The 15,061-nt window shown below is 44.7% G+C and overlaps 1 protein-coding gene across 3 annotated transcripts in view; it reads right to left on the bottom strand.

The window, feature by feature from the left end:
- Positions 1-15,061, bottom strand: part of LEKR1 (leucine, glutamate and lysine rich 1) — a 122,602-nt gene that overhangs the window by 25,845 nt on the left and 81,696 nt on the right. For all 3 annotated transcript variants that reach the window (XM_065557854.1, XM_042853682.2, XM_005286977.4), the window contains 2 exons: positions 822-899; positions 286-489 (listed from right to left, as the gene is read on the bottom strand). In XM_065557854.1, coding sequence (XP_065413926.1) covers positions 286-489; positions 822-899 — 282 coding nt within the window. The remainder of the gene's footprint in view (positions 1-285; positions 490-821; positions 900-15,061) is intronic.

Consider the following 15,061-nt stretch of genomic DNA (forward strand, 5'->3'; position numbering starts at 1 on the left):
AAGATGCTCTTTAATTTAAACTGCAATAAATGTGAATATCAATAACTACTACACATTTTTCGTTTAAAAATGCATTACGCTATTTTCTGATAGATACTGTAGCATGCTCTTTACATTAGGCGCATACTACACATGGTGTTGTAATGATTTTACTTTTTGATAAAAGCAAGGAAGTCTGAAGATTTGACTTTTAGGGGACTTTTTATTTCAAGATATCCTCAGAAAGAAAATCTGGGCAAAAATCAAGCTATGCAGAACTATGCAGGGTGAGTCATTTCTGATTACCTTTCTTGTTTCAGCATTACTACTTCTTCCTCTCTCTGTCTAAGAAGAGTTTTAATTGTTTCCAGTTCACACTCTGAGCAACTGGTTCTTCTTTTTAGATCTTCTTCTTGCCTTTCTTTCTCTGCCACTTCTTCCTGTAAACGTTTGCATACTTGTTGGCAAACTAGCAAAGACTCTTCTTTTTCTTTTAGATCTTTAGTAAGTCTAAAGAATAAATAATAATCATAATAATAAAAAAATCACCAAAATATCACAGCTGATGGATTTTTCTTTATAGATAAAAGATATCCTGAGAATTTTTGCTTGTAAAAGAGAATATTACACAAAGACAAAAAATAAGGGAAAAAGAAGGCCGAAGAACATCTTTGTGAAGTTAACTAGAATGATCATTCAAATACAATAAGAAAAAATATAAGTTACAAGTACCAAAAGACCTGTGATTAAAAAAAAAGAGCAATATTAAAATAAATAAAAATAAAAATAATTTGATCTCTCTCATCATTTGTATATAAAATATAAACAATTCTGAAATAAACCTGGATTTAGACATTCCATTTTCATACTCCAGCTTTTGAAGTTCACTTTGACAGATGTCAACTTCCTTTGATTTCATCCTAAAAATGTAACAATTCATAAAGTATACATTAGCCTCAAAAAATCAAAGCCTTTACTCATTAAATGATTTGGACTTAATTTGTTAACTGTTTCACACTTTTTATTTTAGTTGAATACCACGAAAAGTTTCCCTACAGGGAGATTTATTAAACTGGTGTTGTCATGCTCTCTGTACATCTCTGAATAGATTGATCATATATACTGAACCCACATACACACACATTTTTAATCCTGTCTCAAACAGGCCTAGCAGTGAAGCATACATGTAACTTTAAGCGCATGAGTAGTCCTGCTAAATCATTGTAAATTTAATGGAATGTATGCTTTGCTGGAATCAGGGACTTAAACCAGAACTAAGGTATGAATGTTTGCAATGCTCTCTATCTATCCCCAATTGGTGGATGGTCCTTAGGAACTACTGTCATCCCCAGTTTGAGTAATCCTCAAGTTTAAGATTTCTAATTTAAGATTTGTTGTGATCAGCGCAGTCTTAATGACAGCTGAAGACCGATCGATCCAGGTGAGGTGAATTTAAGATTTGTAAGTGGAGGCCTATGTGAAACAAACTAGTGGTCTCACTCTGGTTCCTAGCTATTAATTATTATTAGTATAGTAGTACTTGGAGGCCCCAACCAAGGTGCCGGCCCCATTGTTCTGGACACTGTACAAATGGAGTAAGAGACTGTCCCTGACCCAAACAGCTTACGATCTAAATAGGCAAGACAGACAAAGGATCGGGGGAAAGGAATATAACACATAATCAGAATGAACAATATAATGGTCTGCAAATGTCATTTTACTTCCACAATACTATTTTTTGTTATTGTTTGTTATTTGTGTGCGTGGGGGGTGAATTTTGTTGAAAGGGGATCAAGTAAACAAAAAGACAAAGAAAGGGGCAAGTGACTTTCACAGGGTCGCTGTCCTTTTAAGGGGAGTTGGGATCAGCTGCCTCCCAGCTAGGGATCAGGTGATTATAAAAGCCTGCAAGTGTCTCAGTTGGGGTAGAGCACTGCAGGAAGCAGGCTGGCTCTGGAAAGAAGCCCCTAGGTCAAAATTCAGGTTGGTTCCTGTAGGAGGCCCTAGAGCAGGGTATGACTCACAGGCAAATTGCCTGTGAAGTGGAAATCCATTGGAAGTAGACAGGTCTTCTACAGAAGACCCTGGGTTTGGGGGAAGGGATGATTGCTGGGTTGTACTCATTTTATGTGGAAGAAATAAAGCTGAAGTCCTGAGAAAAGGGCCTGAACCAGACTGTGGGCATGGTATCACCCCTTCTTTGGCTGAGGGGACAGGCCAACAGCCACAAAGAAACTAAAGAGAGAGGTTAAGAGTGATCAGGGAAGGAAAGAGAGGGAGACAAAGAGGGGAATGTGGAGAGCAGGTGAATTGAGGTTGAACTGAAGAGATTGTGACAGAGAGTTGGAATGAATAGCCAATTAACAGAGATTAAAAGAGACACTTGCAGAAAGTAAAAACTGCAGAAAGCTGTATGATTATGATGTATGCCATCAGCATTCAAAGATCACTGCTGCAGCTCTTAGTCTCTGCTCCTGCTGACTTGAATCTATGGCTACAATTTCTTTCTTCCCTGTACTTACACAAGTAGGGTAGACTGCTTGCAACAAAGGGTCCTTGGAGGTTCTCTCCTGAACAGTCCTGGGTCTGAGAAGGTGGGTGGAAGTAGGGGGAAATGCTAACTGGGTCTCATCTTCCCCTTCCTCCACACGATGGTGTGGCCATATCTGTGCAGCTGCTTGTCTCTGCTTTTGACAGTTTGTGGCTCTGGGTTCCTAGTGTATTGATATCAACATCACAGAAATCACTATTCACCACCACAACCGGCAACCAGTATTGACAGTACAACCAGAGAGATGATGGATTGAATGGTCACGGAGACTTTACCATCCTCTCAATTGTAAAAGGGGATCTTTCAGAACAGGGTTTAGGGCAGAAAAGAATTTGGAGGAATGAGTGGAAGTCTGTACTTAAAGGGGACTTCAGTTTCCAGTGCAACTTGGCAACTTTCAGGAGCACTAAATTAACTTCTAAAATATTCCTGACTTGCTACCTTTTTAGCATATTTCCCTATACTGAACATACATATCAAAGGCTGATGATTGACTGACTTACTTTACAACAGTGTTCAGTACAAGAATAAGGATTAACAAACAAAATCCTTCCACAGAGTGAAGCAAACAAACTGAGCCCTGGAGTGGAAGAGAGAAAAACGCTGTCTTTGGAACGGAGAAGTAAACACAGCCAATTCAATGGAGGAAAGCAAACTCATTCTAAATTATATTCCATACTTCAGTCGGGAAATAAACTTTAAATTTGCTCAGCAAAAGTGCCAAACAAAAAGTGCCAGAAAAAATATATACCACACAAGAGAGCAAACATATTCCAAACGGAGTCAGACATGAAGACTAGTAAACAAGACCCAAATCATCTTAACATATTATAGGACAAAGTAAATTAAACACATTACGTTTCCTTATTAAAATACACATAGAAGTCGTTTATATAGTACTATTTTTTAATTATCCCAGCTTCCCTAGAAAAGATAGAACAAAAGGGGCACTGGTGCATTGAAATTTTATTAGCAGCTCAATTCACTTGTGGCTTAGGGAACTGAGCACTGCACTAAGAAATGTGACAAACTCCTGATTTCTAATGCTAGCTCTGCCATACTTGTACACCTCTACCCCGATATAACACTGTCCTCAGGAGCCAAAAAAAAATCTTACCGCGTTATAAGTGAAACCGCGTTATATCGAACTTGTTTTGATCTGCCGGAGCGCGCAGCCCTGCCCCCCTGGAGTGCAGCTATACCGCGTTATATCCGAATTCGTGTTATATCGGGTCACGTTATATCAGGGTAGAGGTGTATTAACTTCAGTAGGCCACAACATCTGGGACCTAACTTTGCACTCTACAAAACTGAGATTTTACTATTTACCTCATAGGGCTGTTGTGAGGATTCATTAAAGTTCATATAGCCTTCTGGACATGTATAATACTATGGACTTGATGCAGCTCCCATTGAAGTCAGTTGGCGTCTTTTCATTGGCTTCAATGAGGATTAGATTTGATTAGGCCCCATATCTCTAAATATTATTACTATTAAAAGGTTCTCTTAGCAGTGAAGATTGTTGGCATTGAGAATGGCTTAATGTTAAGGCAATTGAAGAGAAAGGCTTTCAGATTACCAGGCTTTCTGATGGGCAACTAACTTAATATCAGAAACAATGTATTTCTCTTCTAGGGTACAAGCCTTCTGTTATTAGGGAACAGAACAAAAAGTCAATAGGACTTTTGTTCATAGAAGTTTAGTCACCCATATTATACAGTATATCGCAGATTAAAGCTATCATAGCCTTGGTCAACAGTAAAATCACCAAGCTCAACAGTTCATCAGAACTTAAAAGTTTTCGGTTGCTTTCATAATATCGAGGCCCTCACTAAACATAAGGAATATGCTTATCTAAAAAAGAATCAATCTTGGTTTTATTAATATTTCATATGTATAATTCTGATTAAAGAAGTCTTAAAACTACCAACAAGCTACACTATATATATATATATATATGCGCATGGATGGGAAAAATAGGTACCACTCAAAGTAAGCTCAGTGGACAAAAGATTAACAACTGAATGGCTGTAGCTATGGATAAAAACCTTATAGGAGAGATTACAATCAGAGAATCAGAGTCAGACAAGTTCAGTGTCTTCATAAAAGAAATAAAAAACGGTTACTCACCTTCTCGTAACTGTTGTTCTTCGAGATGTGTTGTTCATGTCCATTCCAAGCAGGTGTGTGCTCGCTGCGTGCACGCCAGCCAGAAGATTTTACTATAGCAGCGTCCGTAGGGTCGGCTTCAGCACCCCCTGGAGTGGCGCCTTCATGGCGCTGTATATAGGGGCCAGCCGACCCTCCACCCCCTCAGTTCCTTCTTGTCGATACTCCGACAGAGGGGTAGGAGGGTGGGTATTGGAATGGACATGAACAACACATCTCAAAGAACAACAGTTACGAGAAGGTGAGTAACCATTTTTTCTTCTTCGAGTGATTGTTCATGTCCATTCCAAGCAGGTGACTCACAAGCCCGAATCTAGGTGGTGGGGTCGGAGGTTACTGCAGACTGGAGGACTGCGCGGCCAAAGGCAGCATCATCTCTGGCCTGGTGTGTGATGGCGTAGGGCGCAGTAAAGGTGTGGATTGAGGACCAGGTGGCCGCTCTACAAATTTCCTGCGTCGGGACCTGGGCCAGGAACGCAGCGGAAGAGGCCTGCGCTCTTGTGGAGTGGGCCGTGATAGGCGGGGCTGGTATATTGGCCCGACTGTAGCACTCCCGGATGCAGGTTCTGATCCAAGCCGAAATTCGCTGTGACATGACCGAGAGCCCTTTTATCTTGTCGGCCACAGCAACGAAAAGTTGGGTTGACTTCCTGAAGGACCTCGTCCTTTCAATATAGAAAGCGAGAGCCCTGCGAATGTCGAGGGAATGCAACCTACGCTCCCTTGTAGAGGAGTGTGGTTTCGGATAAAAGACCAGGAGAAAAATGTCTTGACCCATGTGAAAAGGGGAAACCACCTTAGGCAGGAACGCTGGGTGCGGCCCGAGTTGGACCTTGTCCTTGGGGAAAACGGTGTACAGGGGTTCAGATGTTAGAGCTCTGAGTTCAGACACCATCCGGGCTAATGTGATAGCCACCAAGAACGTGACCTTATATGAAAGATACAACAGCGAGCACGAAGCCAGCGGCCCTGTGAGGACGGACAGGACCAAATTGAGGTCCCAAGCTGGGACAGGTTGGCGGATGTGTGGGAACAGTCTGCAAGGCCCTTAAGGAACCGCGTAACGAGTGGGTTTGCAAACACAGAGGTACCCCCCTCTCCCGGGTGGAATGCCGAGATTGCAGCAAGGTGTACTCGAACCGATGAGAGAGTTAGTCCCAGATGTCTCAGATGTAGCAAATAGTCCAATATGAGAGGGACTGGGGCGAACAAGGGGGCCTGACCCCGTTGTGTGGCCCAGAGGGAGAAGCGCTTCCACTTGGCCAAGTACGTGGTCCTTGTAGAGGGCTTCCTGCTACCCAGAAGGACCTGCCTGACCTGATGAGAGCATTGCAACTCCACCGGGTTTAGCCATGGAGCATCCAGGCCGTAAGGTGGAGCGACTCCAGGTTCGGGTGAAGCAGGCGACCGCGATCCTGTGTGATCAAGTCCGACAGTAGGGGCAACCTGAGTGGCTCCTGCATAGACATATGCAGGAGAGACGTGTACCAGTGCTGGCGCAGCCACGCCGGCGCTATCAGGATGAGCCGTGCGTGATCTCTGCGGGCCTTGAGGATTACTCGGTGAATCATGGGAATCAGGGGAAAGGCGTAAAATAGCCCATCTGCCCAAGAAAGGAGAAAGGCGTCTGTTAGGGACCCCGGACTGCGAACCGTGAGGGAGCAGAATTGCTGACACTTTCTGTTCTCGGTGGAGGCAAACAGGTCCACCTGGGGATGACCCCAGAGCTGGAAAATTGAGAGAACTATATCCCAGCGGATAGACCACTCGTGACCCTGGAACGAGCGGCTGAGTGTGTCCGCGAGCCCGTTTTGCGCCCCCGAGAGATAGGATGCTGTCAGGTGAATGACGTTCTGTACGCAAAAGTCCCATAATGCGAGGGCTCCCCGGCAAAGGGGAGAGGAGCGAGCACCACCCTGTTTGTTGATATAGAACATCATTGGAGTATTGTCGGTGAGGACAGAAACGCATCTGCCTGCCAGCTGGGGTTTGAAGGCTATGCATGCGAGGCACACAGCTCGTAATTCCCTGACATTGATGTGGAGCGAAAGGTCCTCTCGTGACCAAAGGCCTTGGGTTCTGAGATTGCCCAGATGAGCACCCCATCCCCGATCTGATGCGTCCGTTACCAGGGAGAGGGAAGGTTCGGGGTCGAGGAAAGGAACTCCTGCGCAGACCACCCGTGGGTCGAGCCACCATTGAAGGGAGTCCAGCACCGGCCAAGGTAACGTCACCACTGACTCTAGGGAGTCCCTGACTGGCCGATAAACCCGTGCCAACCAAGACTGGAGTGGGCACACTCTGAGTCTGGCATGTCTCACCACGTAGGTACATGCTGCTATGTGCCCTAGTAATTTGAGGCAGCCTCTTGCTGTGGTGGTGGGGTAACGTTGGAGGCCGAGGGTAATGTTGGATATAGACCAGAATCTGGCATCTGGGAGATATGCCCTGGCGTGTGTTGAGTCCAGAACCGCTCCTATGAATCCGATTTTTTGGATTGGAGATAGTGTGGACTTGGCCTCGTTGAGTAAGAGGCTGAGCTCGAGGAAGGTTTGCCTGGCAAAGACCACCTGAGCCTCCACTTGCGCCCTGGACCTGCCCTTGATGAGTCAATCGTCCAGGTAGGGAAACACCTGGATCCTGGATCCAGCCACGACTGCCATGCACTTCGTGAAGACCCTTGGGGCCGCTGACAGACCGAAGGGCAGAACCGTAAATTGTAGATTAGCATTGCCCACGAGAAACCTGAGGTATCGCCTGTGCCGAGGGATTATCGTAATATGAAAGTATACGTCCTTTAAGTCGAGGGCGGCATACCAGTATCCTGGATCCATGGAAGGAATGATGAAAGACAGGGAGAGCATGCGGAACTTGAGCTTCTTCACGAACTTGTTGAGACCGCACAAGTCTAGAATGGGTCTGAGGCCCCCTTTCGCTTTCGGTATTAGGAAATATCGAGAATAGAAGCCCTTGCCCCATAGCTCCTGAGGAACCTCCTCTACTGCCCCTGATGCGAAAAGGGACTGAACTTCTTGAAGTAGAAGTTGCTCGTGAGAAGGGTCCCTGAAGAGGGACAGGGAGGGGGGCTAGTGGGTCGGGAGGGAGGAAAATTGGATAGAGTATCCCTCCTTTACCATGCAAAGCACTCAAGCGTCGGACGTAATCCGGGCCCATGCACGATAGAAGGGGACAGACGTGACGAAAAGGTAAGGGTGGTAGGATCCAGAGTTCTGACCAGTAGGTTGTCCTCGACCGGGCCATCAAAATGGTGGTCTAGGCCCCTGTGTAGGCCTTGGTTGGGTAGAAGACTGGCCGAAGGGCTGTTGTTGCCTCCTCCTGCCAGTCCTTGGCCTTCTGCGCGAGGCATCCCCTCGATTTTGAGGTTGGTACGGCCGAAGGGTCTGCGGTGGCCTAAACTGTCTACGCAGGGTGACAGGGGTGTGGAGGCCTAGTGAATGGAGGGTGGTCCGTGAGTCCTTTAGGCTATGAAGCCTCTTATCAGTTTTCTCTGAGAAGAGCGTGGGCCCTTCGAAAGGAAGGTCCTAGATCATTTGTTGGACCTCATGAGGGAGGCCGGACACTTGAAGCCAGGCTCCACGCCTCATGACCAGACCAGTCGCCAACGTGCGTGAAGCTGAATCGGCTACGTCCAGGGCTGCCTGTAGGGAAGCCCAGGTAATCAATCTTCCCTCCTCAACCAGGGCAGAAAACTCAGTTTGCGACTCCTGCGGAAGGAGGTCCGTAAACCTAGACAAAGCCGAGCACGTGTTGTCTCCATACCGGCTCACTATGGCTTGCTGATTGGCAATGCGCAACTGCAGGCCCCCCGTTGAATAAACCTTGTGGCCGAACAGGTCCAACTTTTTGGCCTCTCTATTTTTAGGCGTAGCCCCTTGAAACCCCTGCCGTTCCCTCGGGGTGGCGGCATCCACCACTGAGGAGTCCGGGGGAGGGTGTGTATAAAGATGTTCATAGCCCTTGGTTGGAAAGAAATATCGCCTCTCAGTCCTTTTGGCCGTAGGGGCCAATGAGGCAGGGGTTTGCCACAAGGTGCGGGCTGTGACCGTAATGGTCTTTATGAGAGGTAGGGCTACCCTGGATGGGCCTGACGGGGTCAGGATATCAATCACCGGATCCGTGTCTACCTCGATCTCCTCAGTCTACATCGAGAGGCTTTGGGCTGCTTGAGTAAGCCGTTGTTGGAGGATCCTATTGTCCTCCAAGGCCAGTGCCGCTGAGGTTCCCGCTACTGCCTTGGCTGGAGATGAGGAGGAAGAGATCCCTTGAAGAGGGCCTTCATCTATCACCTCTTCCTCCAGGAGGGCCTGCAGCACACGGTACTCAGGCTGCGCGGCCGGTGCAGACTCGGGATGCAGCACCGCGGCCGGTACTGGGGTCGACACTGAGCGATGAGGCGTGCTGGACGGTGCCTGCGGTGTTGGGAGCAAGGTCCCCATCAGTGCTGTTGTTCGGCTAGGCGGTGCCGTGTCCCTTTGTGGCACACTCCTGTCAGACGGCGGTGCTGGTGGCATTAGCAGCGGTACCGCGGACGCCGAAGAGACAGATATGGCTCGTGAGCGGGGTCCGTACGCCTGACCCACTGACTGGTGGTAGGCCCACAGCGTCCAGAATGGCCACTGGGGGGCGGTTGCCACTGCTGCTGCTGCCACTGTGGTGGGTATGGCAGGGCACTCGTACGCGAGGACGATTGCCTACTTCTCGTTCTGTTAGAGCGATACGAGTCTGCCTCTGAGTCCGAAGTTTCCGAGTAGGAAGATATAGGAGGCGCGGTACCCACTGTCTCCGTAGAGGGTGCTGTCTGCACCGGTGCCGCTAGAGTGGCGCAGCGCGGGGAATGCGGCGAGAGCAATGCCGGCTTACCCCTAGATTGATAATGGGGCCAAGCAGTAGCCGGAGGTTCTCTGCACCGGTGTGGCGACGCCGGCACCGGGAGGTTCAAGAGGTCTGAGACGGCCTCGAACGCCTCCGGCGTCGATGGGAGGCGCACTTCCTCCATCGTGTCCGGGGATCTGGGCCTTTCCGGACTCGACCGTACCCTCTCCCACGACAAGTTCCTGGGTCAGATCTAGAGACCCCCTATCAATAATTAAAGTATGAAACAGAGGGAATATAGTCCTGCTTTAAATCCATGTCCACACAGGGAATTTTACAAAAATTTCCTACTGATGGGCACCCCAGAAAAAATTCCCCTGGTTGCACATGCAGTGTAGCTGTAGCCATGTGACCTGAAGAAGAGCTCTGTGTGGCTCAAAAGCATGTCTCTCTCACCAACAGAAGTTGGTCCAATAAAAGATATTACCTCACCCACTTCGTTAGCTAAACCTGTAAGGTTTACGCTAGGTCTTCCATTAATAGAATTTTTTTTGGTATAACTCCCTCGTGTAGCCAAGGTGCGATTCTCAACACAGCCTCTATAACATATATTACACACACACACACACGCCACGTTTGTGGAGATGCTATCCATTGGACAAACTGCAGAGTCATGCAATTCATGGATTTGTCATGCAGCTCTGAGAGTCTAACCGCCTCTTTGCCTGTCCATTAATCAACCTTCCCCGATCTTATCGTAACTTTGAAGCTACTCAGAAGTTTGGAAACAACTGCCATAAAAACAAACAAACAAACAAACAAACAAACAAAAAACACCACCTGCCAGAGAAATGTGTCCTCCTCCCACTCATATTGAATGTTTCCCACCTGAGGCCCGGATAAGCAAGATTCAGTCTTGGACCAGTAACATCTTTTCTATACTTAGAAATATTACAGCTGTTAACTCCATTACCTCAGTCCCACTCACTGAGAAATGAGAACATTATTTCCTTAGAAAAGGGAAATTTCCAGCTTCCCAAAAGGACCATGGAATCATTTCTTATCCCAAGATAAAATAATTTAAAACTGTCACAGAAAAAGCTATTTTAGGCTATTGTTAGAGGTTTTCATGGAATCCCTCTGAGCAGTGTAAAAGTGGATTTACAGTAACTAAGATACCTAGCTTTGCAAACTGATGGGTTAAAAAATAAAAAGAAATAATACCAATACAAATTCTAAAAATCAACTAAAACATTCCTGAAATAGTTCTCCTACAAAATATGGCATATAGAGAATACATTATGATATGGTATGATAAGAAGTTTGATTTAAACTAGTTTGAGATGATCTGACTGACTCACCCCTGACCTGATCAAGGCCCACTTAACTCAACAGAAAGACTATAATTGATTTCAATTACCTTTGCATCAGCCTTCACAGCTTTGCTACTCATGAGTAATGCAGATGTTCCAAATTCATGCCGATAATAGTCTTATACCACACCACTATTATGCACTCTCTCTCTCTGCAAATATACATATACACATGTATGTATATGTATAATATGTATATATCAGTATTTCTCTATTAGATGGAGAGATAAACGTAGTAACTTTGTTGAGGAGAATGATGAAAAAATATAATAATGTTGCCTAACTCCCACTGAAGTGGTGCTGAGTACTCAACACTTGAAAAATCAAGCCACTTATTTAGGTGCCTAAATGCTGAGTCAGGAGCCAAACTTTAGGCACCAACTTTAAAAAAATCTTGGCTCATATCTTTCACTAGGAAATCAGGATAAAAATGAAATGTTAAAAAAAAAAATCACAATTTTAAACATTCTGTTTCAAAACACTGAGAGAAAAATAGTTTTTTTGAAAAACCTCTTCAATTTTTCCATGTCTACCAACCTTATGCTTTAAGTGCTCAGACCACTATTAAATAAGGAAAGTCTGAATTTATTTGTGATAAATTTGTGATGATTGAACAAAACATTGTTCAGTAACATTTATTGATCATTACTTGAGGGGAATGAGCCACTATGATATTTAACATCAACTCACAATCCTGTTTCAGATAGGAGTTTGTCACATGGCCATGCAATGCAATGGTCAGATCACTGACTGAATGATGCCTACATTTAAAACCTTTAAGTTGCACTCTCACAAAACAATAGGTTGTATTTTCCACACAGTAACTGCTTATAGTTCAATATGTTCATCGTTTTAAAAAAAAGAGCTCTCTACTCCAGGTGTAAAAGGAGATTTGTAATTTACATCTTTTTGAGTCTTCAAATCAAAGCTACAAGAAGGAAAATAAGTTTTGAGGAAACCTCTTTTGAATGGTGAGAGACAGATAACAGACAAGTGACTTTTGTTAGTTTATTGAGGATGAGAATAGTATCCCATCAAATAAGTGGTTGCATTATAAGAATTTTAAAATATGTCATTATTGCTAGAAACATAAATGGAGGGTGAGATTAAATTAATTTTCTTTTTCCCATACCATGAAAAAGGAAGGTTGGAAATTTTATAGACTTATCTTAAAGACCAGTGTGGAGGATAGACAGAATCTTTGCTAGAGGTGGACAAGATTGCTAGGTCTTTACACTGGCCTTTATATTAGACAACGAAACATACACCATTCTGCACCATGTTTCTTCCCCATCTTCTGTACTACATTTTATGTATTTATTTGCTTCGAAAGGATGTCTCAGGTATTCTACTCCTTAAATACATTAGCTCCAATAGTTCTAAAAAAACTGAGACAATGTAAAAGGATATGTGATGGACAACATAGCCCTGATCCAGAAGAGCTGGCTGTATTTTAAAGAAGCCTTATTAAGGGCGCAGGAACAAACCATCCCGATGTCCAGAAAGAATGGCAAATATGGCAGATGACCAGCTTGGCTTAACAATGAAATCTTTGGTGAGCTTAAACTCAAAAAGGAAGCATACAAGAAGTGGAAATTTGGACAGATGACTAGGGAGAAGTATAAAAATATTGCTCGAGCATGCAAGTGTGTAATCAGGAAGGCCAAGACACAATTGGAGTTGCAGCTAGCAAGGGATGTGAAGGGTAACAAGAAGGGTTTCTACAGGCATGTTAGCAACAAGAAGGTGGTCAGGAAAAGTGTGGGACCCTTATTGAACAGGGGAGGCAACCTAGTGACACAAGATGTGGAAAAAGCTTCAGTACTCAATGCTTTTTTTGCCTCGGTCTTCACAGACAAGATCAGCTCCCATACTGCTGCACTGGGCAACACAGTATGGGGAGGAAGTGAGCAGCCCTCAGTGGTGAAAGAACAGGTTAAGGACGATTTAGAAAATCTGGACATGCACAAGATCTAATGCATCCAAGGGTGCTGAGGGAGTTGGCTGATGTGATTGTAGAGCCATTGGCCATTATCTTTGAAAATTTGTGGCAATCGGGGGAGATCCCGGATGACTGGAAAAAGGCAAATATAGTGCCCATACTTTAAAAAGGGAAGATGAGAACCCAGGGAACTACAGACCAGTCAGCCTCACTTCAGGCCCCCGAAAAAATCATGGAGCAGGTCCTCAAGGAATCCATTTTGAAGCACTTGGAGGAGAGGAAGGTGATCAGAAACAGTCAACATTGATTCACCAAGGGCAAGTCATGCCTGACCAACTTGATTGCCTTCTATGATGAGATAACTGGCTCTGTGGATATGGGGAAAGCGGTGGATATGATACATCTTGAATTTAGCAAAGCTTTTGATACGGCCTCCCACAGTATTCTTGCCAGCAAGTTAAAGTAGTATGGATTGGATGAATGGACTATAAGGTGGATAGAAAGCTGGCTAGATTGTCGGGCTCAATGGGTAGTGATCAACGTCTCAATGTCTAGTTGGCAGCCGGTATCAAGCGGCATGCCCCAGGGGTCGGTCCTGGGGCAGGTTTTGTTAAACATCTTTATTAATGATCTGGATGATGGGATGAATTGCACCCTCAGCAAGTTCGCAGATGACACTAAGCTGGGAGGAGAGGTAGATACACTGGAGGGTACGGATAGTGTCCAGAGTGACCTAGACAAATTGGAGGATTGGGCCAAAAGAAATGTGATGAGGTTCAACAAGGACAAGTGCAGAGTCCTGCACTTAGGAAGGAAGAACCCCATGCACTGCTACAGGCTGGGTACTGACTGGCTAAGCAGCAGTTCTGCAGAAAAGGACCTGGGGATTACAGTGAAGGAGAAGCTAGATATGAGTCAGCAGTGCGCCCTTGTTACCAAGAAGGCCAATGGCATATTGGGCTGTATTAGTAGGAGTATTGCCAGCAGATCCATATTCCCCTCTATTCGGCAATGGTGAGGCCATACCTGGAGTTTTGTGTCCAGTTTTGGTCCCCCCCACTACAGAAGGGATGTGGACAAATTGGAGAAAGTCCAGCAGAGGGCAACAAAAATGATTAGGGAGCTGGGGCGCATGATTTACTAGGAGAGGCTGTGGGAACTGGGGTTATTTGGTCTGCAGAAGAGAAGAGTGAGTGGGGGGGATTTGATAGCAGGCTTCAACTACCTGAAGAGGGGGGTTCCAAAGAGGATGGAGCTCGGCTGTTCTCAGGGGTGGCAGATGACAGAACAAGAAGCAATGGTCTCAAGTTGCACTGGGGGAAATCTAGGTTGGATATTAGGAAACACTATTTCACTAGGAGGGTGGTGAAGCACTGGAATGGGTTACCTAGGGAGGTGGTGGAATCTCCATCCTTAGAGATTTTTAAGAACTGGCTTGACAAAGCCCTGGCTGGGATGATTTAGTTGATGTTGGTCCTGCTTTGAGCAGGGGATTGGACTAGATGACCTCATGAGGTCTCTTCCAACCCTAATATTCTATGATTCTATGACCTGTTTTAGTAAAAGCAAAGAGATACACCAATCCAGCTACATTATATGACATTAAAAAGTGAACATGTGTATTTTTCCAGTTAAGATTTAGCAAAGTGCAAATACAGTTAACAGTACAGCTAAATAGTCTGAAATAAAAACACAGCAGCATGGACAGGTAGAGACAGACCCAAGCTCTCACTTAAGTTAGTGAGAATTTTGCCATTGACTTTAAAAAGGGGCAGGATTGGTGCAAAATGTATTTTGGATTATGTTTTGTTTTTAAAATTTCCATTGCTTGCACACATATTTGCACTTCTTACAAACCATGGAAAATATTTTATTCTATAGAAATAAATTAGTATATTACACTAATAAAAAGAACTATTACCATCTCACATGTTTAAGTCAGAGATAACTAGTAGTATCAACAATCTTTTTTATGGGCTTTCCTGAAATATGAACAAGGTTTCTTTTATGATATGTAGTTAGTTTTCAATTCCTATATTCAGAGATTTTGATCATAACTAGTTAAAAATATTTAGAAAGCTTAGCAATAAAGTATTTTAATGGTAATGCAGGCTCTCAGTATGAAAAACACATTTAATAAATGTAGTTAACTATACAGTGAAAAAACCTTCCAAATGTACCTTTAAAAATCTGAATGTAATATGGGTATAATTT

Source organism: Chrysemys picta, chromosome 9 (assembly GCF_011386835.1).
Source record: "Chrysemys picta bellii isolate R12L10 chromosome 9, ASM1138683v2, whole genome shotgun sequence".
In the NCBI taxonomy this organism is placed as follows: Eukaryota; Metazoa; Chordata; order Testudines; family Emydidae; genus Chrysemys; species Chrysemys picta.